Source organism: Vespa velutina, chromosome 2 (genome assembly GCF_912470025.1).
Source record: "Vespa velutina chromosome 2, iVesVel2.1, whole genome shotgun sequence".
In the NCBI taxonomy this organism is placed as follows: Eukaryota; Metazoa; Arthropoda; class Insecta; order Hymenoptera; family Vespidae; genus Vespa; species Vespa velutina.
Genome location: NC_062189.1, coordinates 12361429 through 12387546, shown reverse-complemented (window position 1 = coordinate 12387546; position 26118 = coordinate 12361429). Strand labels below are relative to the sequence as shown.

The window sequence follows — 26118 nt, the reverse complement described above, 5'->3', positions numbered from 1 at the left end:
GGCTCGACTCGATTCGACTCGACCTCGCTTCAATAAACCTTATCGAAACCTTTGGTCTCTCTAGGAAGACGGTTATTGTAGATCTTCACTTACCTTAGTAATAGTTGGTAATTCAAATAGAACTAGACTTCGAAACTTGATTTTGTTTAGTTCTTGAGAGTAATTCAATGATAAACCAAGAGACAAGAGATCTTTTAATGTTTTGTTTCTTGTATTGATCGAACGAATAGATAGAAATAATTCCAACGATTACGTACTATTTTCTCACTAGTTTCAATACAGAAACATATCTCCGATTAAAAAATTAAAAAACCACTTGTTTGTTGTATTGGGCAGGAATAAACGATCAGTACTCATTCAAGGTCACTTGAACGCAAATGTACTGTACTCGGAGAGAGAGAGAGAGAGAGAGAGAAAGAGAGAGAGAAAGTTGTCAAAGCTGTTGCGCAAATCTGTTTAACCCTCTTTGAACTCGAATTTATTTTATTACACTTGAAATATAGACAACAATCTTTTTATATGAGCTATAGAAAGAAGTGATGAGCATAGTTTTTAAATTTATTATAAAAATAAAAAAAAAGAATAAAAATAAATAAACTATGAATAATATTCGATAAATCTTTCAAATTTTCTTATTGTAAATAATATCAATACATACATATTATAATCGATTTTTTAATTTATTGATATCATTTTGCGAAAATGCATCGATCAAATCATATTTATTATTAAATACTCTCTCTCTCTCTCTCTCTCTCTCTTTCTTTTTCTTTCTTTCTCCCTCTCTAATAAATGTTATCTATCTCTATATAGATATCTATACAAATTAATTATTACTACAATGAATTACCGATGTTTGACTGAAACATCAAAATTCAGCTTAATTTTGTATAGCACATATATCCGATTGTCGCTACTGAACCTATAAAGGAGCTTTGGCAGCCACAACAACATACCGCAGCTTGTACGCGGTTGAGTAAAAGCTATAGACAGAAAGGAGATGAGTTCGTTGATGAAATGAACGTTAACGGTTGAGGTTAGATGGAGAAGGAGGGGAAAATGGGAGGTTGAATGCTCGAAGGACTGGGGCAATCTACTAAGAAGACTTTGTTGGGCGTTATAGGTATATATAGGAAACTGCGTGTCTAAGCATACTTAAGATGTTCTACGAGAACTTACTCTTATGTGCTAACTTTCTCACGTTGGAATCATACTATTACAACCGATGAACGTTCGCTTTCTTTTTCTCACAAACTTGCTTCTCGAACCTTTCTCTTTTCTCTCGACGAAGATGAGAAAGTTTTCTAGGTTCGTTCAAAAGTTCATTTTATCTATGGGACAAAAGAAACTATTAAAAGTTCCTATAGAAAGATTTCTTATATTTTTACACATTTCTTTTAAGATTGAAATATCAATAAGTTGTTCATATTAAAATCTCTTTTACATAATGATTATCAATAAATCAATTAATTGAAACGATTTATTTATTTGAAACGATTTAATTGCTTATGTGTCATTTTGATTTTTAATTTATAATTGTCTCTTGGAAATGATTGGTACGATTTTAAAATAGTTCAAAGATAAGAGAAGATCTTTTTATATTGTTAAAGGATTGTTAAAGCTAATGGTAAAAATAAATTAATGTATTCATTTATCTTTCTAATTTCGGTGATTTAGTAGGCATTAGGCAAATTGAAATATCGGACTTTAACGAGAGAGAGGGAGAGAGAGAAAAGACGAATCTGTGCACGTTTATCTCTCTCTCTCTCTCTCTCTCTCTCTTTCTCTTTCTCTCTCATTTTCTATGCAAAGTCAGCTTGGCGTGAATATGATGCAAAGACTTCGGTTTAGATCGTCGAACATGAAACTCAGAAAGGATGCTGACCCGTACAATTCAAAAAGACATCCTACTATCCTTGTTCTATGTGTTTCTCTTAGAAGAATTTATGTCTGTTTGAGCTTAAAGATCTGTCCTCTTCTTTCTTTAAACAAATAGCTTATATGGCAATAAATTAGCGGCTCACGTTTATTTATAATCGATAATACGTTCTAAGCCGCTTTCTTCTCTCTCTCTCTCTCTCTCGCTCTCTCTCTCTCTCTCTCTCTCTCTCTCTCTCTCTCTCTCTCTCTCTATAATTTTTCATAGAAACAAAATATTTCATAAAATTTTCTAAATATGTTTATGCATGCAAACTTTTATCAACTATAACAATAAACTGTTTGAACCTAATCTAATAAAATTGCCCACGGAGTTTATTTAAAAAAAGATCAAAGACTGATCGCTTAAAAACTTTAAAAATGAAAACCATTTTATTATAAATACTTTAATGTCAAACTTTCATAAAAAAAAAAAAAAAAAGAATTAGAAAAAAAGTAAAGAAAAAAGAAACTATAATGAAACGTGAAAATTTGTTGTTTCTATAATAATTTAAAATAAATTGATCGATTACTTTCCAAATTGTAACTAATTTATGTATATTCCAAACATTTTAAAGTGTCTTATAGTAGGAATTTCGGTTGCATGTAAAGTTAGTAATATGAATAATGACAATACATTATAATTATCATGACGGCGGACTAAAAGAGTTATCTGGAAGGTTTAATCTCTCAGTGGGCCTTATATAGAAAAAAAAAAAAAAAAAAAAAAAAAAAAAAAAATGAAAAACGATTGAAACGAGGCAACTTTCTTGGTAGTCAATAATCCGAAAAAGCTTCGCTTTTTTTGCTGGATTAACCTTAGCTATGTCAGACGTCAGAGGCAGTCGAGCTGATTTTCTTCTTTATATATCCCAATTATCCTACCCCACTCATTCTACACGCTTTATGATTCGCAATCCATAGATTTCACCTTCTTTTCCTTCGACCTACTGACGAAAATGTTAGGTATACCGTTCCGGCTGTTAGCCTCTTACCGAGTAGTTTAATTATAAAAGCAAATATTATCGAACCAAACAGAGTTAACTAGATAATTAAAACTTGGAAGATACACCACTTAACTACGTGGTACTTTGAGAATCCTGGTATAGATATATTGTACGTTTCTATCCGAACGAGAAAAAGAGAGAGATAGAGATGGGGGAAGGTCTGAAGGGAAAGGGAGAGAAAGGAAGAGATACCGAATGATAGAGAAAAGGTGGAGGAATTGGAGCATGTTTCAAGGATCCAACATTTTCTTCTTCTTTCATCTTCTTTACAATTTCCTACTACTCCTTGAAAGTTATGGAAGTATATATCCGGGATATACATAAGCTTTTCTCTATCTACGATGTAACGAAGTATCGTCTTATCACTCTTCTTCCTATCTTCAAACATTATTTGAAAATTGATCTTATTAACGAACATTCTCTGTAGTTCTCTTGAACAATATTGTTAATTTAAATCCATTGAAAATGATCGATCGATCCTCTTCTCTTTTCCTACGATCTTCACTATATTTTCCAATTGATCCTACTACTGCGTTCCTATTGTTAGATGCATATAGAAGAAACACTTAGATGAATATCGATTGACATTATTATTTTAAAAATTATAGATTAAATAAATAAATAAATCGTTCAAAACACTAGAATCCTATTCACTGAAAATCAATAACCAAACATTCAACTTTATATAATACAATGGAAAGAAGAAAATAGAATCGTTTTTAGAATCTTTTTCGTAACGTCTTTGTGGATGTAGATATGTAATAGTGTAGCTAGATTGATAAGGAAATCCTTGAAATAGGAAAAAATCAAGAGAAAAGATAAGCAATGAAAGAGAGAAGAGAAGCATAGATGCAAGTGTACGTTACCGTTGTTATTATCTCCGTAGTGCAGACCTCTCGACCTCTCTCCTTCCCTCGCGTTCCTCTTTCCCCCCACATTTATACCGCAGATCCTTTCGGATAAATGAATCCCTTCCCTTTCGTCTCCAGCACAGTACCACCACAGCCGGTAGCACCCCAACGAGTTGGATGTGGCGAATTTAAACGCTTTCACCGTGCTCACCGTGATTAACAGAGGCGGAGGGCTAGTAGTAGGGTAACGACTCGAGAAGAGGAAGAGGAGAAAGGGTGATAGTGGAACGAACGGAGACGCGTTTTATGTCGAATATGCTGGTTGAGTTACATAGAAGGATACATACGTTTGTATATATACTATGTACACACACGTATAGATATATATTATACCTATGTGTACATGTATACTTACTTTGGTACACACATCTCAGTACTCTCGAACGTACAGTCAACGACTAGTAACTCCAACCATCAACCAATGAACGTATGAAACGGCACTGATAGGCAAAGGCTGGCCATCCCAACAACTTCCTCCTCCACAACCTCTCCGATTCATTAAAGTTTACATTGAAGAAGAACACTCTCGAGAGTGTGCGCATCTGCCCGTGCGCATCTAGCCAAAGTCCGCTTGTACAAACAATTACAACGAGTTCCTAACTAATCTGGTATGACTACGAACGAGGAACGAGAACGTGAGGAATGGAAATGATTTGTCATAATGAGAACGCAGAGAAATGAAAATAAAGTAGAATATATCCATACAGTCTTTGATGAATTCTATTCTTAAAAAAAAAAAAAAAAAATAAATAACTCTAAACTTTGATTAACGGAATTTATTAAGGAATATTTTAATCAAGCTGTCCGTGATAAATAATATAATCAGGAATTCTTCAATTTGTCTATTCTTTCTTAGAAAATCATTCTCATAAAATTCATGATTAAATATAAAACGCGCTTATTACATTCATGTATCAAGATTCATCATTAAAGGAGCATTGTTTTGTTCTGTTTTAGGCACAAACGAAAAGTCCAAAATCTATTGCCGTGCAAGAGCGCAGCGAGTGCAGCAGCGGCCGCAGCCGCAGGCCGGACGCGGGTCCTTCCGGACTGCCAATCTCACGGTGGTTCGGGCAACACCAGCGCCGCCGTTCTCTACGAGGATTTGCCGGACGCTATGACGCACTCCCAGCTGCACAATCACTTGCCGAGTCACCATCCTATCGGTCAAGCGCCGACGATCGAGGTACGAGGTACAAATCCCCGAGAGCGGGAACACCTACGGGAGCGACAACCGCAGGCCACATTGCGCGCGCCTGCGCCCCATCACCTCGACTATCTCGACTACCGGGACCCAAGGGCAATACTTCGCGTCACGGAGAAGCCCTCCAGAGCGGTCTTAGGTGGTTACCGTACGCCACGAGCATTACTCGCCAAATCTCAGGAAGTTTCGCTTTCCATCGCGACACACGCGCCGCGTACAATTTCCACTCTTACGAATAACAGTAACATTTGTCATACCCAAAGCAATAACAACTTGTTGCTGAACAGTCATCTTCTCCTAGCTACACAAAACGCATTGATAACCAGTCACCAACCTTTACCATCTAGCCCAATCTCACATTCACGATCATCCTCTCCCAAAATCACAAATCCTAATGATGAAAATGATCGAACCAGCAACAACAGTAGCAACAGTAACAACAATGATTCTAGCTGTTATCCTTCTGCACGTCCTCGACTCCCTAACAAACAACAACCCATCACACCTACGCATAGATCAAAAGCTCAAACGAATCCTATCAGCAGTAAGAATAGTAGTCCCACTTTCTATCGAACAGATCTAAGAACGATCTCTCCTTCGGAAGACCAAGAACATCCTATCAGAAGACACTCCGTTGATTCCGAAGGTTACTCGTATATCGATTTTAAGGATACCGACCTCGAGTCCTTAAGATCACCGCCGCCACCTCCTCCTCCACCCATTGCAATGACATCCTCAAAAACGGCTCTTAGGTTTCCCGCGTCTTCTTCAGCGACCTCCTCGAATCTCCTTGACTCCGAAGGATACGCGTATATCCTTGACTCGTGGTACAACAGAAAGGCACCCGGAACGGCGAGGCGAATCATTGCCGACGGCACCGAGGAGGAGATGTGTCCGCTCTGCACGATGCAGCAGATACATCAACTCCTCACCAGACCGGAGGAAATTTACCTGAATGTTCAAGATACGTGACATACGTCGTCCTATGCAAAAAGTATCCTTATATAGAGAGGGAGAGATAAAAAGAGAGAAAGAGAGAGCTTCATGGCGTGTTCGTTGCTCACCATGTTGTACGTAAACTCGCACGCACGAACGCTAACGCGAAACTATAATTTTCTACACGAAGTCACAAGTGGACACGAAAAGATGATTCACATATCCCTTGAGATAGCACGAGAAAATACGAGGATTTTCGTTCTTGGGTCGAAAGGAGATTTTCCTTTTTTTCTTTTTTTCTTTTTCTATTTTTTTACTTTTTTCCGCTCTTCTTCTCGATTTCTCGGCCCAAAACGAAGCGTTTCCCTACTTTTCTCGTTGCCCTTAAGATAGAACGAATGGATTCTATCCTGAGCTCTTAGATAGATAGTCTCCAGTGTCTTTCGGAATTCAGCGAGCGGAAACTTCCGAAGGAACTCCGATTAAAACTCCTAGGTCTTATCATTTTCTACATTTGATTGTAAGCTCGACAACTGCGGTTTGCATTCTCTCGTATTTTTTTTTTCTTTTCTTTTTTTCTTAATTTTTACGAGGTTCTATAAGAATGCAAAGAAAAAGGATCCGATGATACGTAAAGATATTTCTTTTTTTTTTTCTTTTTTTGTTTTTTTTTCTTAAGCAATCGTTTTCCTTTTCTTTTTCTTCTTTCTTTTATCGTCCAATAATATCAGAAAAATAATTTCGAGCATCCCTTTTTGGACGATACTTTTTTTTTATCTTTCAATATTATCGAATATTATCTATATACTTCACGTTTTTTTCTTTTCTCTTTATATCGTTGATGATATAATGATACTAAAGGCGGACTAGTCAGTATTTATTTTGTTACTTGTGCCGTGCTTGCACAATCTCACTTAAAAACGATATGGACGATTATAAAAAAATATACAGAGAGAGAGAGAGAGAGAGAGAGAGAGAGAGAGAGGGAGAGAGAGAGAGAGAGAGAGAGAAAGTTCGAAGATAAGATGTAATCGAAAAGTTCGAAGATTCGTTTAGCAGTGGGCGAGAGTGGCCTTATTGCCGGTTGTGTGGGCACGGTAAAAAAAAAATAAGAAGAAAAGGAAAGAAAAAGAAAATTGAAACACTTTTTGTGACTGTAAATAGAGATAGAGAGGCAACTCGCCAATTGTATATAGTATACGCAGATGTGTAGAGTAAAACGAAGAATAATGAAAATAAAGAAAAAGGGAATATATAGAGACGGACAATTAAGTTCGCAAGATTAACTAAGGAAAGTTTAAACGATATGAATCTTTCTTTTTCTTTTTTCTTTTTTTATTCTATTTTTTATTTTATTGCGAATTAATCGATATTATTACTGTTAATTATCGTCACACATCATCATCGTCGTCTCTCATTGTCATTATTATAATTATTATTTATTAATAACATTGAATAACTAATTAGATGAACGATACAATTTCGGTTCGGTGTTTGTATCTCATTATCGTGATATGTAAAAATGAATGAATTATGGTAAGATTGAAAGAGCGAGAGAGAGAGAGAGAGAGAGAGAGAGAGAGAGAGAGAGCGATCTTTTTTATTTTATCAACTGCTTCTTACACTTGCACTGATAGCGCAAAAAGAAAAACGATAAATCTCAGCTCACATTAAAAATTGGAAAGATCGATCAAATGTGTAAGTTAAACGGCACTATAGTTACAAGTATGAGAAGCAACGAAAGAATATAGGGATGCAAATAGCAACGGATTTACGAAAAAAAAAACCAGCTCTGTGTATACTAAACTATAAAGAAAGAAGGAAGGAGAGAACATGATAAAGGAAAAAATAAAGTCACTTTGCTGAAAAATTTGACAAGGAGTGGTTATTAAACCCGGTCCACAATCCCATCCTTTTACCATATTCGTATCCTCGAAAACGTAGAAATTCATTCGTTTTTTCGAAAAGACTATATTTATCAGAGATCGTTCGAGATACATGATGATCATACGAATTCGGAGATAAACAATCTGTAAAAAATGAAATATCATCGTAGTCGCCGCGATCGTAGATAAACATCTCCCAACTAAAAAAAAAAAAAAAGAAATACAAAAGCAAAAAAGACAAAAAAAAATGAAATACGATATTACCGACACACGTGGACACGGAATAACCACTTCTGTGTTCAAATTCTTTCTGGAGAAGATAAGAAAGGAGTGTACGCGTTCTATGGTGAATCCTCCCTCTAAATGTTAGGAAAAGAGGATTCCCTATCCATTAATGGCAAGATCGGAGGTAAAAAGAAGAAATAGGATAGACACTTATCGTTATAGCCATAGGTACGAATAGACATCGTGATATGCTTGAATCCACAGTGCGAAGGGTTGTAAGAGCTAGAGATTAGAATGTCTTACAGGCATGTTAGCATTAAGTGTATCAAAGGGCAAAAGGAGCTTCTTCGTATAATAGCAAAAGTAAACAGAAAGGGAATTACAAAGATAATTTTAATGATAGCGTATTAAATCGAGAGAGTAATAGAGATAGATTATTAAAACGAGAGTATTGTTAGATGGATTTGAAAAAAAAGATGAATTGAGAAAAAGAAAGCAATCAGAAGAATCGATAACGAAAAAAAAAAGAATAAGAAAGAAAGAGATAGAGAGAGAGAGAGAGAGAGAGAGAGAGAGAGAGAGAGAAAGAGATACAGAAGCATATAAAAAGAAAGAAGAGATCGACGCGTCACCATTGTGCCGCGTCACCTCTGCTCTCCAGCCGATTGCCATCCCACGGACGAAAAGATCTCTAATTTCGCAAATGGAGTTGCGCAAATATCCACCGTTCGCCGACGGCGACGATCTTCCTGCTTCACCATCTCCACCCTCTTTTTCTCTTCGCTCGGTAACTTAATTGCGAGAAGACGCGCTTCGTTTCTTTCGTCCTCGACGAGGGTCAAATTCGCGCTAAAAGAATCAGAACGACGGAAATGGTCCTGGCGGGCGGTTCGTACTCTCTCTCTCTTTCTCTCTCTTTCTTACTCTTTCTTTCTCTCTCTCTCTCTCTCTCTCTCTCTCTCTCTCTCTCTCTCTCTCTCTCTCTCTCTCTCTCTCTTTCCAGACGCAGTAATTTTCTACGGCACTTAGTTGCCCCTCTCATCTTTCTCTCTCTCTCTCTCTCTCTCTCTCTCTCTCTCTCTCTCTCTCTCTCTCTCTCTCTCTTTCTCCTTTATTCACTTTTCTTCCGTACTTCGGGTTCAAAGTGGTTTCCCCTAGTCACCCTCATTGTTCCCTTCGGATTAGTTTTCCCAAATGTGGTTGATAGAGGAATGATTGTTCGAGATGAAGGACATTTAAAATCGTTAGGAATCGATTACTCGATGTACCGTCGTCATTAGCGTTATGTAACTTTTATATTGATTTGTTCTCCCTTCGATGAAGAAAGTCAATCCCGTCGGATAAGAATGCCATTGTAGATGGTTAGTTTCACGATTGTTCGATAAATCCTTGGAATTATCCATCATAGCTCTAGGAAGCATCAACTTCACTTCCTACGGGATAAGCATCGATTCTACTATACATCCACCTGTTGTCGAGGCATATTACGAGGGTCAATCCGTGTCATGGCACGTCGTTACGAGAAGGAGAACATCGCCGTGATATCTGCGAACCGAGGTTGATGTAACGATAGCTAGCTAGCTAGCTGGTATAGGGTAAGGCCGGACTTAGAACCTAATGCAATTGGTGCAATAACTAACAATTAGCCAGTTACGTTAGTAGCGCTCGGGTTAGCATATTACCGAAGCGAACGGACTCACACAGGCGAGAGAACACCAACTGGCATTGGTAGAGAGAAACGTCGGAATCTCGGGATATCATCCACTTCGCCTTTGGAAGGCATGTGGAGGATCGCGTGTAGATGCCTTCGAGCTACGACCTTAACGTCTAGGTTTCTGCTCCCTCCCTTATCCCCACCTCTCCTTTCTCTTGCGACCTTCTCTCTCTCTCTCTCTCTCTCTCTCTCTCTCTCTCTCTGTCTGTCTGTCTGTCTGTCTGTGTGTGTGTATGTGTGCTTCTCTACGTGTCTACGTGTCTATGTGTTATGTTACGTTCGTGACGTCTTGTAAGTGTGAGAGAGGAGACTACATCAACGAACAGCAGACGTACGATACACGGCGGACAGGTTTGGAGAACGCGAGGCAGGTTAGGCGCGTTAGGGACAAGCTATTAGCCTTCGTGCTCCACGCTATTACCGCACGGACATATTGCTTCCTGCTGTTGATACGATGGATCAAGCCTCTCCGCCAGAATACATCTATACCGTGAATATCTCTCTCTCTCTATCTATCTATCTATCTATCTATCTATCTATCTATCTATCTATCTATCTATCTATCTGTCTCTATCTCTCTGATGATAAATAGATATTTATCCATCTATCTCTTTTAGCTCCATCTCTATCTTGTTTCCTCACATTTAATTTCTTCTCACAATGTCACTAGATCTTCTTCATCTCGTTCTCCTTCTTCTCTTTCTTTACTAGAAGACGTTCCACTCAGGTTTATTGAAGACGTAAATCTGAACTTGTTCCATCGTCGATCATCGGTTCATCTTCTCGAAAGGTTTTTTTTAATACTTCCTCGTTAGATCAGAAATACTTTAAGGATCCTTTATATTATACGATCTAATCAACTTTCCTTCCTGTATATTTTTTTAATAGAAAAAAGATTTCCCTTTTATTTTCGAATTTTTTCAATAATCAACTGTCGAGCTTTTTGTTCGAACAGTCCGAGCAACATTGCTTTCTCGTTCATATCCTTCCGTTCTTTATCTTTGATTAAAACACCAGAAATTACGTTCTGCCATTTTCAACGTCTACGTATCTTTCCTTTTAGTTATCATCTTTCTATCCATTCAACGTAGACAGATACTCTCTTAGTTCTTTCTACCTTCCTATTTTCAGCTTCTACTCGCACGCAATCAAAACGGAACAGTCATTGGTCTCTCGAATCTTTCTGTTTATCCTTTTTTCTCACATTACTATAAAGATATAATAGAGATATTAAATATTTATTTGATAAACGCGCTATACATCACAATATTTAATAACTTTTAATTTCGGTCACTAATATAACGATAACGATAATTAACAAAATCATTTATTTTCCTTTAAAACTTGTTTTCAATCCGAGAGAAAATATAAAGAATAAATACCCAACAGTTAAAAAAAAGTAATTAAAAAAACATTTCTCTCTCTCTCTCTCTCTCTCTCTCTCTCTCTTTCTCTCTTTCACACACACATACACATAGAGAGAGAAAATATCGTTCCATCAGCGTGCAAAAACAAAACAGAAGTCTAACGAAAAGGGTTCGTCGAAAATAAGTCCGAAAGATGACGGACGGGTAGTTTGCTGATCGCTCGAGGCGGAATAAAGTGTTTCGAGTGCTCGTAGATTTACGAGCGGAGCTATAAAGCTATCTTTTTAACGGAAGTAAGCTCGAGCTCGTCCGCGTACTACTCGCGATACGCTCTTATTAGGAAAGCACCCTCGAAAGCGTGTAACTCTCGAGGCCATATCAGAGGCTGCTATGGAACGACAATTATTCTCCCCCTTTCTCTCTCTCTTTCTCTTTCTAACCAGCAAGAGGCCGTCGGACGTTATAACTGGGACGATGAGAGTAATCGGGCGATCCTCTTTTGTGGCAGATAGTCTTTGCCCTCGGGACTTTAATTTAGGTATGGCTCGCTTATTTCGTTTCCCTTAAGAGAAAGAGAAGGGTAGTCGACATTTCTACCAGTAGTAGCTTTGCCCTGGAGTTTCAGGGTCGACAAGTATGATGGATCGTCTTGGACCAATTGCTTTTGGTCTTTCGAAATCGTTGCAAAAGGATTTATGTGAGACAATGATATTTCGATATATTTTTAAGAAATAGTATAAAGACAATTGCAATCTAACAATACAATCATCAGTTCTTGAAATAATAAAATTAATAGATAAAATAATAATAAATATCGCGATTTTATAATTATCAATAAGAAAGATAGATATAAAATTACGTTGGCGTGATTTACAGATGTACTGTGATAAACTATTTCATTTGATCTGACTGTGAGTAACTGTATTATATGAAGATCATTTTGTTTAGATCTTTTCGTATAGCACACAAAATACATTCGTTTGTCATTCAAAACTAAACACCCCCATGTGGTTACTTTCGTCGCGGCATGTTACATTATTTAACACTTTGCGGTTTCCATTCTATTCGCGATATTTTCATTTAAGTTCTCTGCATTAATTTAATTCAAATAAAGTATCAAGATTCACGTGATCGATAAGTTTGGTATTTTCTGTCGCTTTTTTAAAAAGAGACAAATAAAAAAATGAGAAAAATTTATTATTATATGTTTAATAGAAAGGAATTGATAAATAAAAGATTATCGACAAAATATAGAAAGAAAATCATTTTGCTTTTTTAGGAAACACTTAAGGATCTGTTTGAATAAAATCATTTATCGAGGAAATATCCGTGTTATTGTAAATAAACAATGCTTTCTTTCGTACATTAATAACTAACCAATTCAATCTAACTTCAATTTTATCGTTGTCACAGTAATTTATCGTATCTTTTATTTTCGTTTTACATTTAATATCCGGTTGTCTTTCGACCTTTCGACCTACGCTTTGTGTTATCTACGATAGTAGCAAAAATATTCTCGTTCATGTATTTTAAAAGAAAAGCTTCCGGCCATTCAAGTGTTTTATCATCACTTATTCATCAGAAAGCAAAGTCATTCTCAATCAGAAATCGTTAAAAATAATCAGATCTCCGTATCCTTACTTATCTTTCATTTATCGCAGGTATAACCTTCGTTATAACCTTCGATATATTTGTTCGTCTAATTCAATTCTCGATTGTGACGTTTAGGAAACAGTCGATCAAAATTATCCTTGATCCTACGTCAAACTAAAAGATTTAACAGATCGCTGTGAAACATCTAATAAAGGAGATGCAATATTTTAATGGAAGACGAATCTCCGGATGTGACTTCATAAATTTGACTTTGACGTGTATAAATGTGCGGGTACGTTCATCTCTTGTTGCAAGAAATCCTATGACTAGGGCTAGAAGATTGAGAATGCTCGGTGAGAAGGGTAATACGTAGCAGAGCAAGAGAGGAAGATAAGAGAGGGAGAGAGAGAGAGAGAGAGAGAGAGAGACAGAAAGAGAGAGAGAGAGAAGAAGGAAGAGGAGGAGGAGAAAGGAAGAGAAGTATAGGCCAAAAGGAGGGGTAGTGAGATAGATTGGGGATTGCGGCACGCCATTTACTCTCGTTAACGCTATATAGCCTCGTCCAGCTCCCGTGGCAAATTCTCCTCGTAGTTACAAGGACACACAGGTATAATGGGCTACGGAGGCCAGAAACTATCTACAAGTGAACGCACATCGATGTGTGAGGACGAAACACGGAGCAAGAGGGACAGTAGTTGAAGGGTTGAAGAGCACGAGGAAGGGAGAGATAGAGAGAGAGAGAGAGAAGGGCGGCTTCAACGACAGTTAAACGGGATAACCCTGCCAGGGATTAAATCGTTCTCACCCCTTTCTGTCCTACCTACTCCAATACTATCCACGATTATATTGCATATCGGCCCTTTACACCGTTCTACCTAGTTCCGGTGTCCTTCTCCTCTAGATTAGATGTTACCACGGCCCGTTTCCTCGCTGATATCGAGGTCAGTGTTTTGTAGAATCGATGTAGAACGTTACACGATAATACAGAAGATAATATTCATGATTTAATGTTGGAAGTAATTTTATTTCCAGAGGATTCTCGTGTACTATCGTTCTCTATAGAAATAGGTGGTTGAAAATCTGGTCGCGGCTGAACGTGACCAACGACGCGATTATTGGTCGTCAAATATTTACGTTTAAATCAGTTATACGGTTCGCATAATGGAGGAAAATTTGGAATATCGTAGCATTAATTAAGTACATAGATTCTATTATAGTTAATAAATGTTGCATCAAACATGCACTTATCGACGAGAATTCACAATGAGAGGAAGGAGAAAGGGAAAAAGAGAAACTGAGCGTTGCGGAATACGAATGAATGAACGAATGAACGAACTAACGAGCGAACGAACGAACGAACGAACGAACGAACGAACGAACGAATAGGTTGCTTTTTATCTCTAGATCGTTTCTCGTGGTGAAATACCGGTAATCCTCGAAAGTGCCGAGACATTAGAATTTTCCGATTCGCACAAGCGAACTTAACAGCCAACTCGTATCTTACGAAGTTACAACAGCTACGTAAGTACGAATATCTCAGCGTTTTTAAAATTCCCGAGCTAAACTTATTCGCTCGATACTTCGGATATATCTTGTGGACATTCTTGCCGAGAGAATCTTTAGACTTTTTAACGCGAACATTTTTCTTTTCTTCTTTTTTTCCTCTTCTTTCCTTCTTTTTTTCATTTTTTTTCCTTCTTTTTTTCATTTTTTTTCCTTCTTTTTGTAAGTATGCGCATGAGAGAAGATGGAAAAGATAGGGATATCCTCGTGAAGAAATACAAAGACAATGGAAGATTCCTGAATGTGAATTTACATTAACATCTCTCTTTCTCGATTCATTTAAATAGCGAAAAAAAAAATTGTGAAACAAAAAGAAAAAACGAGTTGGGAACTAAGGGAGCGCTTAGATTTAACGAGCGCTTAGATTTTATAAATTTGTATTTAACAAGGAAACGACGTCAAAATAAAATTAGCGGTAGGCAAAGCTCACATTAAGATTGTTCCTTATTATTTTCCCAGCGGTAGGATCTCCGTCAATTTAAGGATTAACTTTCGACCCTCTCTGTCTCTGTCTCTCTCTCTCTCTCTCTCTCTCTCTCTCTCTCTCTCTCTTTCTTTCCATCTCTGTCTCTCTTTTTCTTTCTCTTTCTCTCAGGTTTCTGCCTGCTTCGCAACGACTCAGCGTTTCTGCGAACGGAATTGTACGTAAAGAGAGAAAGAGGGAGAGAAACGAAGATGTAGATAGAATCAAAGAGAGGGAGAAGAGGAGAAGAAGAAGAAAAAGCGGGGATTGTGGAGGGCTCAAAGGATCTCAAGAGTCTTTAGGTGGTAGAAGCGAGTTAATCGCTGGCCGGAAACGCGAGGAAAGCGTTAAGACTCTCCTCGTGACTCGAGCTTTCCGCGTCACTATTTTCTTTCTCTACCTTTAGATCATCTTTTCTCCATGGGTTTGCTTACTTTGACTTGTTCCATTTGTTCCATTACGTACTTTGAATTATAATCAGATCGAGTCTACGTCATTGATTTTATGCGATCCCATTTACAATTAATAACAATTAAAATATCCCTTACCGATAAAGAATAATAAAACTTTGAAGTATACGCGAAGAAACATTACGTACACGTAAATAATGTATTATACGAACGAGTAAAGAACTAGTTGTATCTTATAAATGATTATACATATATGAGGAAAAAATGTTGAAAAAGAAAAAATAAAAAGAAGAAAAAAAACGAAAACCAAAGAAGTATGCTAGTGTAAACGCATCAGCAGGTTGTCCGAACTGGTTAAAAAGGTGTACGATCATCGTGTACGGTGTTTCGCTCGCTCTCTCTCTCTCTCTCTCTCTCTCTCTCTCTCTCTCTCTCTCTCTCTCTCTCTCTCTCTCTCTCTCTAAACAGTCGCTTATGGCGTTAAAAAACTCTTTGTTATTCTCGTTACATAAAACTTAAATATCGCGACGATGCTTTCCTTCGCTAGTCCCACGAGTCGAGATTCGTGATTTCGTCGCTCCCGTAGGATATCGTATACGATGCTTAATGCGAATTTACTTGACGCGATAAAAAGATCGTAGAAGTTTCCTATTCCCTGGATCGTCCGACTTTTCTGAGAATTTCCGAGAATTTCACGTTTTAACTGTTTTACGTTATTGCGACAGATGCTGGACGTGAAGGAAGGCGGCAGAGGTGTCTTCGTCTGTAGCAGTCCTGGTCCAGATCCTTACACGTCTCAGGATCTTTATAATCCTGTCTACGAGGAACTCAGCAACGGTGAGCACGATTATTTATAATTTTTCTTTTATTTCAAACTTTGTTACGATCGGATACTCCTGATGTTTTATTTGAACGAAAAAAGAAAAGAAAAGAAAAAAAAAAAAAGTAAAGAGAGAAAAAAACTATAGAATACAAAATCAACGGAAATAGACATGATAAATAGATTTATTGGATTTCTATAACTGAAACTTTAATTCCAATGTTACCTAAAAGGGATCAATCCTTTGAATCTTTTATCGTTAAAGTTTTTCTTAAATCGTATAAAATTTTTAATTAATTTTTAATAATATAAGAACATTATCCGGATATCTTTGACCTATCAGATGTTATTCACTCGTTAGTAGATACTTATTCATTCTAGATGAGACTAGCCTTTGAAGATGTGAAGATTATCGTAAACAGTTATATGCAGGATCGTCGATCCAAGCAGAAAGAAAACATAGGTACTTGTTTTTCGATCGTCTGTGCCCGTTTGTCTGTCAGTTCGCTTGTCACGATTAACATGAGCCTTGAGTTAAACCCTTCTCTGAACATTGTCGGCTAACATGAGTTTGCAAGCATCTTTCCTTCTTCTCTCTCTCTCTCTCTCTCTCTCTCTCACTCTCTCTTTCTCTATCTATCTATCTATTTCTTTCTCTCTTTCATTTATATCTTACTGACTCTTTATCATAGCCAGATCGAGTTTTGAAAAGAGAAGGGGTGGAGATAAGCGTGACACGACCTCTGACTTATACTTCCCATTAGTCCGATGGCTAATTAGCATGGTGATGAGGCTTTTGACGTTTGACGAGGATGCGGTAATCGAATATACATGCCGCACGACGTACATTAGTCGTAACCACCAATCCATTCAACTATCTATCTCTTTCCCTCTCTCTCTCTCTCTCCCTCTGTCTCTCTCTCTGTCTCTCTTTCTGTCTCTCTCTCTCTCTCTCTCTCTCTCTCTCTCTCTCCCTCTGTCTCTCTCTCTCTCTCTCTCTCTCTCTCTCTCTCTCTCTCTCTCTCTCTCTCTCTCTCTCTCTCTCTCTCTCTCCTTCTTTTTCTCATTCACTCATTCCAAGCTGCGCAAGTACTTCACACCAATCGAAAATACTTCTCAAAAGATACGCAGGATTAAAAGAAGAAAGTTTTGAACGTTCGTAGACATTTCCAAGAAGCGTCTTCTCAAACTTTGAAAATCATTCACCGTAACTATTCTTTTTTCTCTTTGACATGATTTTTGCTATTAAAGAAGTATTGAATGTTGCAAGTAAATAAGAATTCGCAAACGTGAAACGTTGAAATGATTGAAACACATGAGTGTTTCGAGATTCGAAATCGTACACGCTAAGGCACGTAACTTTATCTTTACTCAAAGAGCAAAGGATATTTCAAGAAGATATTCTTCGCGAGGATGTAATATATCTCGAGATATATTCGAGTGAGAAAGAAAGAGAGAGAAAGAGAAAGAGAGAAAGAGAGAGAGAGGTTACTTAATGTCAAGTGAAGTTATAATAGTTGATAGCACCTTGATTCTATTCAAGTACATTCGTAGTTACACGTTTCTTCTCTCAACTTTCCTTTAACCCCTCCCTTATCTTGCTCTTTCCTCGATATTTCTTAATGCAATCGCTTTGAACTTACCGATTCGTTCATTAATCATGAAATTTCTCATCTTTTTTACTCCAAGTGTTAACAATTTTGTAAAGTAATAATGGGTAAAAAAGTTTACAAATAATTAATGAAAAACAACATGACGATGAGAGAGAAAGAGAGAGAGAGAGAGAGAGAGAGAGAGAGAGAGAGAGAGAGACATCAGGGAGAAAGATCGAAATATGACGATATCAAATTTTAACAATACTTATTTGAATGTCGTAACTTGATTGCTTAAATAAATCCTTCAAAAATTTATATTATCTTTTAATAGAATATGGATTAAATTAAATTTTTTTTTTTTTTATAGAAATATTATATTGAATTATTTTTAACACTTTTTTTTTTTTTTTAATTATTCCTGACGATTAATTAATTCGATTAAAAATTTTACATAATCATAATCACGATATTATTATATTTTATCGAGAAATAAATAATTCGTATTCATATTAATCATTCGAAAGATAATATTTGGAAATATTAGAGAAGTTAGCAAGTATACTCGAGCGAAGACAATCCAATAGCAGTAATAAAAGAATTTATTTCTCACTTAACATGAAGTTCGCTCATCTTTGTTTACTAACATAATACAAAGAGAAAAGTCTCGTACTCGCGTCGGATTATAATCTAACCAACGGTCGAGACGAGATACGCAAGTTGTTACAACAGCGTTGTCGTACGAGCGTGAACTATACTTTCATTAACAATGGACAAGTATCGTGTGTGCTCGCGAACTTGCATAACGTTGCACGCGTGAATAATGCACTCGAGTAAGCTAACGGAATAGAGTTAGACTGACGGTAACGTACCTCGTAAAACCAGAAAGAAAAAGAGAGAGAGAGAAAGAAAGAGAGAAGGGATACAGATGACTTGTAAAACAAGCAAACAAGCAAAAACAAAAAGCAAAGGTTAAAAAACAAGAATAGGTGTGCGAGAACGAGCAAAAAGGCCTTCTCCTACATGTCGTGAAACAACGACGTACCGGACGTCATTCGTTTCGTTACCTGTACATTCCTCTTTGCAGACGACAATGGCGGCCGCAACAGTGGAGGCCGTACCGCTACCGGCGAAATTTCGAGCCAAAAATTTACTGCTACCCTCGAAACACCTACACGTAACTCCCTACCTCTCCGTGCTCTCTGGAATTTGTTTGCCTTCGAAATGTCCGAATTCTCGATTTAGCTCTACAGTCGAATAAATGTCGAAATATCGGTCTCTCGCGTGTGCTACGTTGATATAACGATATATATATATATATATATATATATATATATATACACGCATACACACTATGTACTTTATACATTTATATATTTATATACATATATATTATATATTTATACATATACAGTAATGAGCAAAAGTGTTAACATACACCACTGCCCTTATAAAAAAGACGATAATACTATTAATTGTTCGATTGACCGATAAAAAATAGATAATTACAAGGAAAATCTGATAAACAAAATGTAACAGTTCATTTTCATTTATGTTAATAATATTCGTAAGATTTTACAAAAATAACGACTTGAAACAGTGTTTACAGTTTTGCACGCTTCGTCAGAAACAAATGAGATAATAAATAAACGATGGAGATTCGATGATACAAGTATCGATTATTAAACTCAAATTAAGATTTTAAATTAATATTTTGTCTATTTTTCTTAATTTTCTTTTTTTTTATTGTTTCTAGTTTACGTTACATACTGGATATTAAATTATTAATTATTTCGGATTTGATTCTATAAACATTCCTGTTCTTTTCTTCTCCACAACTCATGAATACATGAAGATGGATTATTATCGTATTTTACTAGGCTTATTTTCACAATCAACCACAAATTTTCAATCGGATTCATATCCGGATTTAGCAAACCAATTTTTTACTTTAATATTACTTCTTCGTTGAATAGAGTTAACAACAGAGGATAAATTATTTTATAAGATGTTTAAATATTATATGTTTTGTAAAATGTTTAATGTATTATGTGCTTTTTCCACATAATATCTTTAATCTTAACTGAAGGATCAACATCCTTGTAAAGCATGTAAAGCAACACCAACGCCTTTATATATTCTTCATCTTATAAATCTTCAATTTCATAATTTATTTTATATTAATAATTTGATTTCGGATCAAATAACTCTTTTCGAATATTCTATGATTCATTCTTTGTACGTATCAACAAATTTCTTTTGTAATCTTATAGTTTTATCTCTATGAATATTTGATTCGCGTTTCATTTATTTCATATTTAAACCAATTCCCTTTACAAAACAGTAAACGGCGTTCATTCATTAGCCTCTGTTCCTATCCCATTAGCAACGATTTTCGGCATTTATATGACATTTAAACCGAATATAACATGTTATTTTACATGTCTTTCTGTCAGAAATAATTTGCGATCTACCATTTGTTGAAGAATTTGACACATTAAAATAGACTTTTTTTTATTTTTTTAAACTATACTACGACTCACGTCATATTTTTCTACGATATAGCTGACTGATAAACATTTATCCTATAAACAGATAATACTATTTTCTTTTTTTCCTTTACAAAATACATTCATTTTAATTTATCCATTTCAAACAATTTGTAAAGTGAAAAATTATACAATCACGTCTTACAATAATTAACCAGTACTTGTCAATTATTTCATTTCTCTATCGTTTATTTGTTATTCCATTCGTTTCTGGAGGATCGTGCAAAATTATAAAAATAGTTCAAGTCTCTATTTCAGTGAAACATTCCGGATATTATTAACATAAATGAATATAAACTGTTACATATTATTTATTAGATTCCCCTTATAAGTAAAATTACCTAATCTTTATTGATCAATAGATTTTTAGTAGTATTATTGTAGTATTAACAGTATTATCGTTTTTTTTTTTTTTTTCATGAGACTAGTGGTATACATTTACATTTTTGCTCATCACTGTATACACACACACACACACACACACACATATATGTAGTTTCAAATGAAATAACCAAATCATAAAAATGTAAAGCGACGAGATCGTCAAGGTTTGCTTACATAAGATTCGGAAATAGAATCGATCGATCGTCCTAGCCATTTTGTCGATAGTACTAAAATTAAGCAAATATGATAGAAAAGTCGAGAGAAGAGTTCAAGACGAAGTCAATCTTCTCGTTGGTAAAGCGCGCGAGTAAACGGAATAAATGAACTAAAAAGGTATATAGCGGATACTAGAAAGTTCTATGAGTGTAACGGCAAATAATAAATCCCACGGATTAATCCATTTATAACGAAAACTCCGAGCATGCTGTTTGCTTTCATCGAACGCAGTGTTTCTCGTTTCTGTCTATCTACCTATCTATCTGTTTCCCTCTCTCTCTCTCTCTTCCCTCTCTCTGCTATCGTCAGAAATAAAACAATTGAATTAATCCAATAAGTCGATGCATCGATAGAGTAAGGTGAAGGGTTGAGGAGGCGGGAAGGGTTGATCATAAAGAAAGAAAGAAAGAAAAGAAAGAAACAGAAATATAGTGGATATTAATTTATCTTTTTTGTTTTGTTTTTTTTTTTTTTTTTTTTTTTTTTTTTTTTTTACTTGTTTATACAGGGGACCACCCGGAGACGGATGAAGAGAGCGAGTTAAATGCACGAAATCGTTTACATCATCATCATTGTCATCATCGTCGAGCATCGACATCGAAACCTGCCAGTGAGGACGAATTCGCCGAGGATGAACTCTCGGTCGGTGAACCTTCCGAAGCAAGGATGCTCACGTCAAATGGTCCCGCATGGGGCACGTGTCCTGCCGGAAACAGACAGCCAAGGGAGCGAAGGGGTAGAAGCCCGAGGAGTCTCGATCGACGCAAGAGAGACAAAAGTCACGACGTCGGCGAGTTCCACGAGGGGATGCTCCTCGATGCTTTGCTACAACTTTATCCTAGTGTGGCAGGTACGTTCGATTTCCGTTACCATGGTAACTATTCATCCATACGCTCGATCGAAAACGGTCTAAGCTTTTCTTGAAATATTAATAACACGTAATATAATACACGATATAGGCGTTAACTTACTATTATTTTTTATCTTTAAATATTATTATTTTATTAAACATCAATACAAATCTATAAAGTATATAAAGTGATAACTTTGTTTTTATTAGAAAAACGTCGTTTCTAATATTTCTTTAATATTTCAATACTTCAAATAAGTATGTATCTATTATCAATATAATAATATATAAATGTATATATATATATATCCATATTATATATGTATATATATATATACATATAGATTTATATGTACGACAGATCAAGCTTAAATGTATTCATTCAATTAGATGTATTCGTACATATAACGATTAGTTTATTTTTCAGGAGTAGCAGGGAGCAGAACGAACAGTAATCAACGACAACAACAGTCCGTCCCTTCGGTGGCACATAGGCTGCCATATTTTATGCCGCCGATGCCAGCAGCTCAAGCTCTCAGACTCGAAGAAAATCCATACGAAAGCGTGCCTGTCCTCGGGCCGCTTCATCGTTACTCCAGTCAAAGCAGAAGTAACAAGGAGAGATCAAAGAAGTCAAACGAAAAGTACAAGTACATGAGTGCTAGCCGTGACGGTGGCGGCAGTGGTGGTGTTGGTGGTGGTGGTGGTGGTGGTGGTAGTTGTAGTGGTGTCGGTGGTGGTGTCGATGGTAGCGGCAATCAATATACTACCGATTATTATGGTCTTCAGAATCAAGAAACGACGCCGGTTTATACACAAGTTGGCGGAGACACTTATTCCTCGGACACTTACTCTCAACCGACAGACAGACTTTACAACGAAGACAAGTATACACAACCAGTTTATTATGCGCCTAGGGATAACGATCAAGTCTCTACAGGAAGATTATACCAAGGTCAACCGGACAGCAGCTTTGGCAGTGACAGTGGTTACAGTCATCATACATCTGGTACCACGGGAACCAGTGGCACACGTGGCAGCAATTCGAGAACCAATCACAGAAAGGATAAACATCGAAATTCTCATCATTCTCATCATTCCGCCGATTATATCGTTTCTTAATGAATATGCGAATGGACAAGACTGTTCACTTGATTATAACGATGGATCCTGCTTCTTTCTTAACTCACGAAAGAAAAAAAGAGAAAAAGAGAAAAGAAAAGAAAAGAAAAGAAAGAAAGGAAGGAAGAAGTTTTGGTGCTTACTTTTTATCGATAACAAACGTAACGATCGATCTAATTATTTTTTTTTCGTTAATGTTGTTTTATCTTATTTGTTAAGAGAGTCCATTGACTCTTTGTTATTGTTCCTTGAAACTTAGGAGTTTCTACATGACAATTACGTTTCTCCTAGTTTGTTTTATAAGTGGCCATGTGTTTTTGTTCGTAAGGACCGATTAGAAATGTGAAAAGACACGATACACTGATACAGGAAGTGACAGTAATTGTTTTAGTATAGTATATTACCGCGTAACTATTTAATATTAACTTATTTGCAATTAGTACTCAGGCTAGTACCAAAGCACGCTGTGTTTAGAAACATTGCGTTTTCCTTTTCTATTCTTCTATATTTCCTTACTCTAACTCGTTTGTAAGTCATAAATAAGAATGAAACGAGGAGGATCGGTTTGAAAGGCCAAAGCGTTTTTGTGCGAGACGTGCGACTGTCGTTTGAGAAGAAGTAATGTTCCAATGTTGATTTGATTGAGCATTAAAAAAGGAGAGTGATACATCCTTGTTGACGAATTTTTAAGGCACAACTCGATACGAACTAACCTGGAAGAAATTAGATAGATTAGTCCATCCACTGCCACGCGATCGAATCATAGATCGGCCGTACATAATTATTATAGTCAGTGTCACTCGACACGTTTTCGTACAAACGCTGACGCAGAAGGTTTCTTCCGCGTTTTAATCATACCGGTTTGAGAAAATCCTTTGATATCACAATTTCGCATATATAGCGATCGTTAATAGAATATCTTTTTAGAATGCTTCGTACGAACTTACGCTAAACATTTATTAAAAATCATTTAATATCGAAATACACACACTGCCCGTACATACCTCCGACGAATAAAACGATTTCTCGAAGCAATTAAAGTTAACTTCGTATTTTTCTAACTCCCTTCGTAGAAAGGAAACAGAGAACGAAAGGAACGAATATTGGATGAAGACGTTTACGTTTACATTTCATTTTGACCAATCCCGGTCGTAGAAATATTCAATTCTTTGAATGAACGAAATGAATTAAAACGATACGTCTAATTGCCACTCGCAAACGATACTTACTCCTGGTTACCATCGAAATATCGATTTAACTTTGTTACGATTTATTCGTTGCTCGAATCATTTGATAGTATATAAGATTCCCAGTACACAGAGAGAAATTCGAAATACTTTCCAGAAGCTTTTTCTTTTTTTTTCGTTTTTTTTTTTTTTTTCTTTTTTTTTAATTTCTCTTTCGATCTTCGATATGAGAGTTTGGTAGTCGGTTAAATGCAAAATTTCAAAGGAACTTCCGAATGCGGATTTACCGTTGAAACTTTCGAGTTTCGTTTTATCGCATACACCTACCTATTTGCAAAGCATGTGGCTTCTCGATCGACAACAATCAAACCTATTGAATTTTTAATGCTGTCTTCTTCGATGGGGGATGTACAATTACTTTGAAAAACCACAAAAGCCGAGCTATCGAGAAAATAAGTTAGACGTAACGTTATCCATTATTCATCGAGATACGTAGTTTCGTAGAAACGAAGAGGAATGAAAAAAGTGAAAGGGATTCATTTTAACGAACATTTTACCGGCTTCTATTTGATCGCACATGTTTTTCTCGTTATGCCGCATCTTTGGCTCTGTATCCACGAGAGGAGAGAAAAAAAAAAAAAAATATATATATATATATATATATATATACATCAGGATAATAAAATACGTACGAAGAACGAAGGAACGTCACATTGATTAAACGACAAAAAAAAAGAGAAAGAATTTTTCGTAATAGGTTGTACTACAGAAGCACGCGTTTGATTGCGTATAATACGTAATGCGCGTAGGTACTACACATAAACCCAGATATAAAGTCAAGTCACATACATACCTACATACTATAATACGAGTATAAAAGTAAAATATTTCCGCGCGAATTCTGTAAATAATTAAAGGTAGGACTAAGCGAAGCGGAGAAGAGAAAATGAGGGGAAGAGAGGAGAAATACGTGCTGGCTCGTTCCCCCACCGTGTAGCATAGTTGTACCATATCGTTATCGAGACTTTTTCGCGACTTGTGCGGATCCGTAAATTCACATGGAAGTGTGCGTGTATCGAATGGCAAATTGCTGCGTGAGAGGTGACAAAACCAAGCGAATCAGTAAATTTAATATATACATAAAATATAAATATATGACAAAAATATATATTACGCATATATAATTTTTAATTTATTTATAACGAGTCGAGCGCGCGTTATACAGCGCCTAATAGCGGTTGATATAAGTGATAAGAGCGATGCGAGTACAAGAGAACGAGAAAGAAAGGGAGAGAGAGAAAGAAAGAGAGAGAGAGAGAGAGAGAGAGAGAAAGAACGAGAGAGAAAGAACGAGAGAAATGGAAAAGAAAGCTCGATAAGAAATAGGGAGAAATACTCGCGCGGGGATAATTTACTTCTCCCTGGTAAAAAGCGGAGGCGGTGCTGAAATATTTGCACAAGAAACCGGAGAAAGCGATTTCCTTCGTAATACATGAGCACCTCTATCTCTTCATGTTCTTTCTTCTCTCTCTCTCTCTCTCTCTCTCTCTCTCTCTCTCTCTCTCTCTCTCTCTCTCTCTCTCTCTCTCTCTCTATCTATCTATCTATCTATCTATCTATCTATCTATCTATCTATCTATCTATCTATCTATCTATCTATCTATCTATCTATCTATCTATTTTTCTCTCTCTATCTTCTCTTTTTTCACAGATATGTAGGCGTATATATACACACATACGCGCATTCATTCTCTCTCTCTCTCTCTCTCTCTCTCTCTCTCTCTCTCTCTTACTCTTTCTCTTTCTCTTTCTCGTTTGCTCGCTCGCTCGCTTCCCGATAATGTACACACACTCTCTTTTTAGATGCAAGTAGTGCGAATACCTCACAACAAAGAAAAATCACTCTGTTGTATATATAATTTTATATGCATGGGCTGCGGAGAAGGCATATGTAAAAGGGGAGAAAAGACACACTAGCTAAGAGGAAAGCTCGGAAATCCTTTTTCCTTTTTCTCTCTTTCTTTTTCTCTCTCTTTTTACTTCTCTTTCTCTCCTCTCTCTCTCTCTCTCTCTCTCTCTCTTTCTCTCCTTCTCTTTTTCTCCTCTCTTTCTTACCCTTTCTTCTTCTTCATTTTTCTTTCTTCGTATGTCCTCCATGTTAGCCTCGAGATTTTTTCTGATCCCTAATCCTTCCGTCCTTCC

At 36.5% G+C, this 26118-nt stretch overlaps 1 protein-coding gene across 16 annotated transcripts in view; it reads left to right on the top strand.

Annotated features, from left to right (window-relative positions):
* LOC124957931 overlaps positions 1-25528 on the top strand; it is a 406825-nt gene extending 381297 nt beyond the window's left edge. For 15 of the 16 annotated variants that reach the window (XM_047515496.1, XM_047515497.1, XM_047515490.1 and 12 more), the window contains 4 exons: positions 4793-5021; positions 15922-16033; positions 21266-21607; positions 22035-25528. In XM_047515496.1, the coding sequence (XP_047371452.1) occupies positions 4793-5021; positions 15922-16033; positions 21266-21607; positions 22035-22729 (1378 nt within the window). In that variant the 3' untranslated portion in view covers positions 22730-25528. Of the gene's footprint in view, positions 1-4792; positions 6650-15921; positions 16034-21265; positions 21608-22034 lie in introns of those variants that run through there. The other variant, XM_047515502.1, reaches the window with a different exon arrangement.
* The last annotated feature ends 590 nt before the right edge of the window (positions 25529-26118 follow it).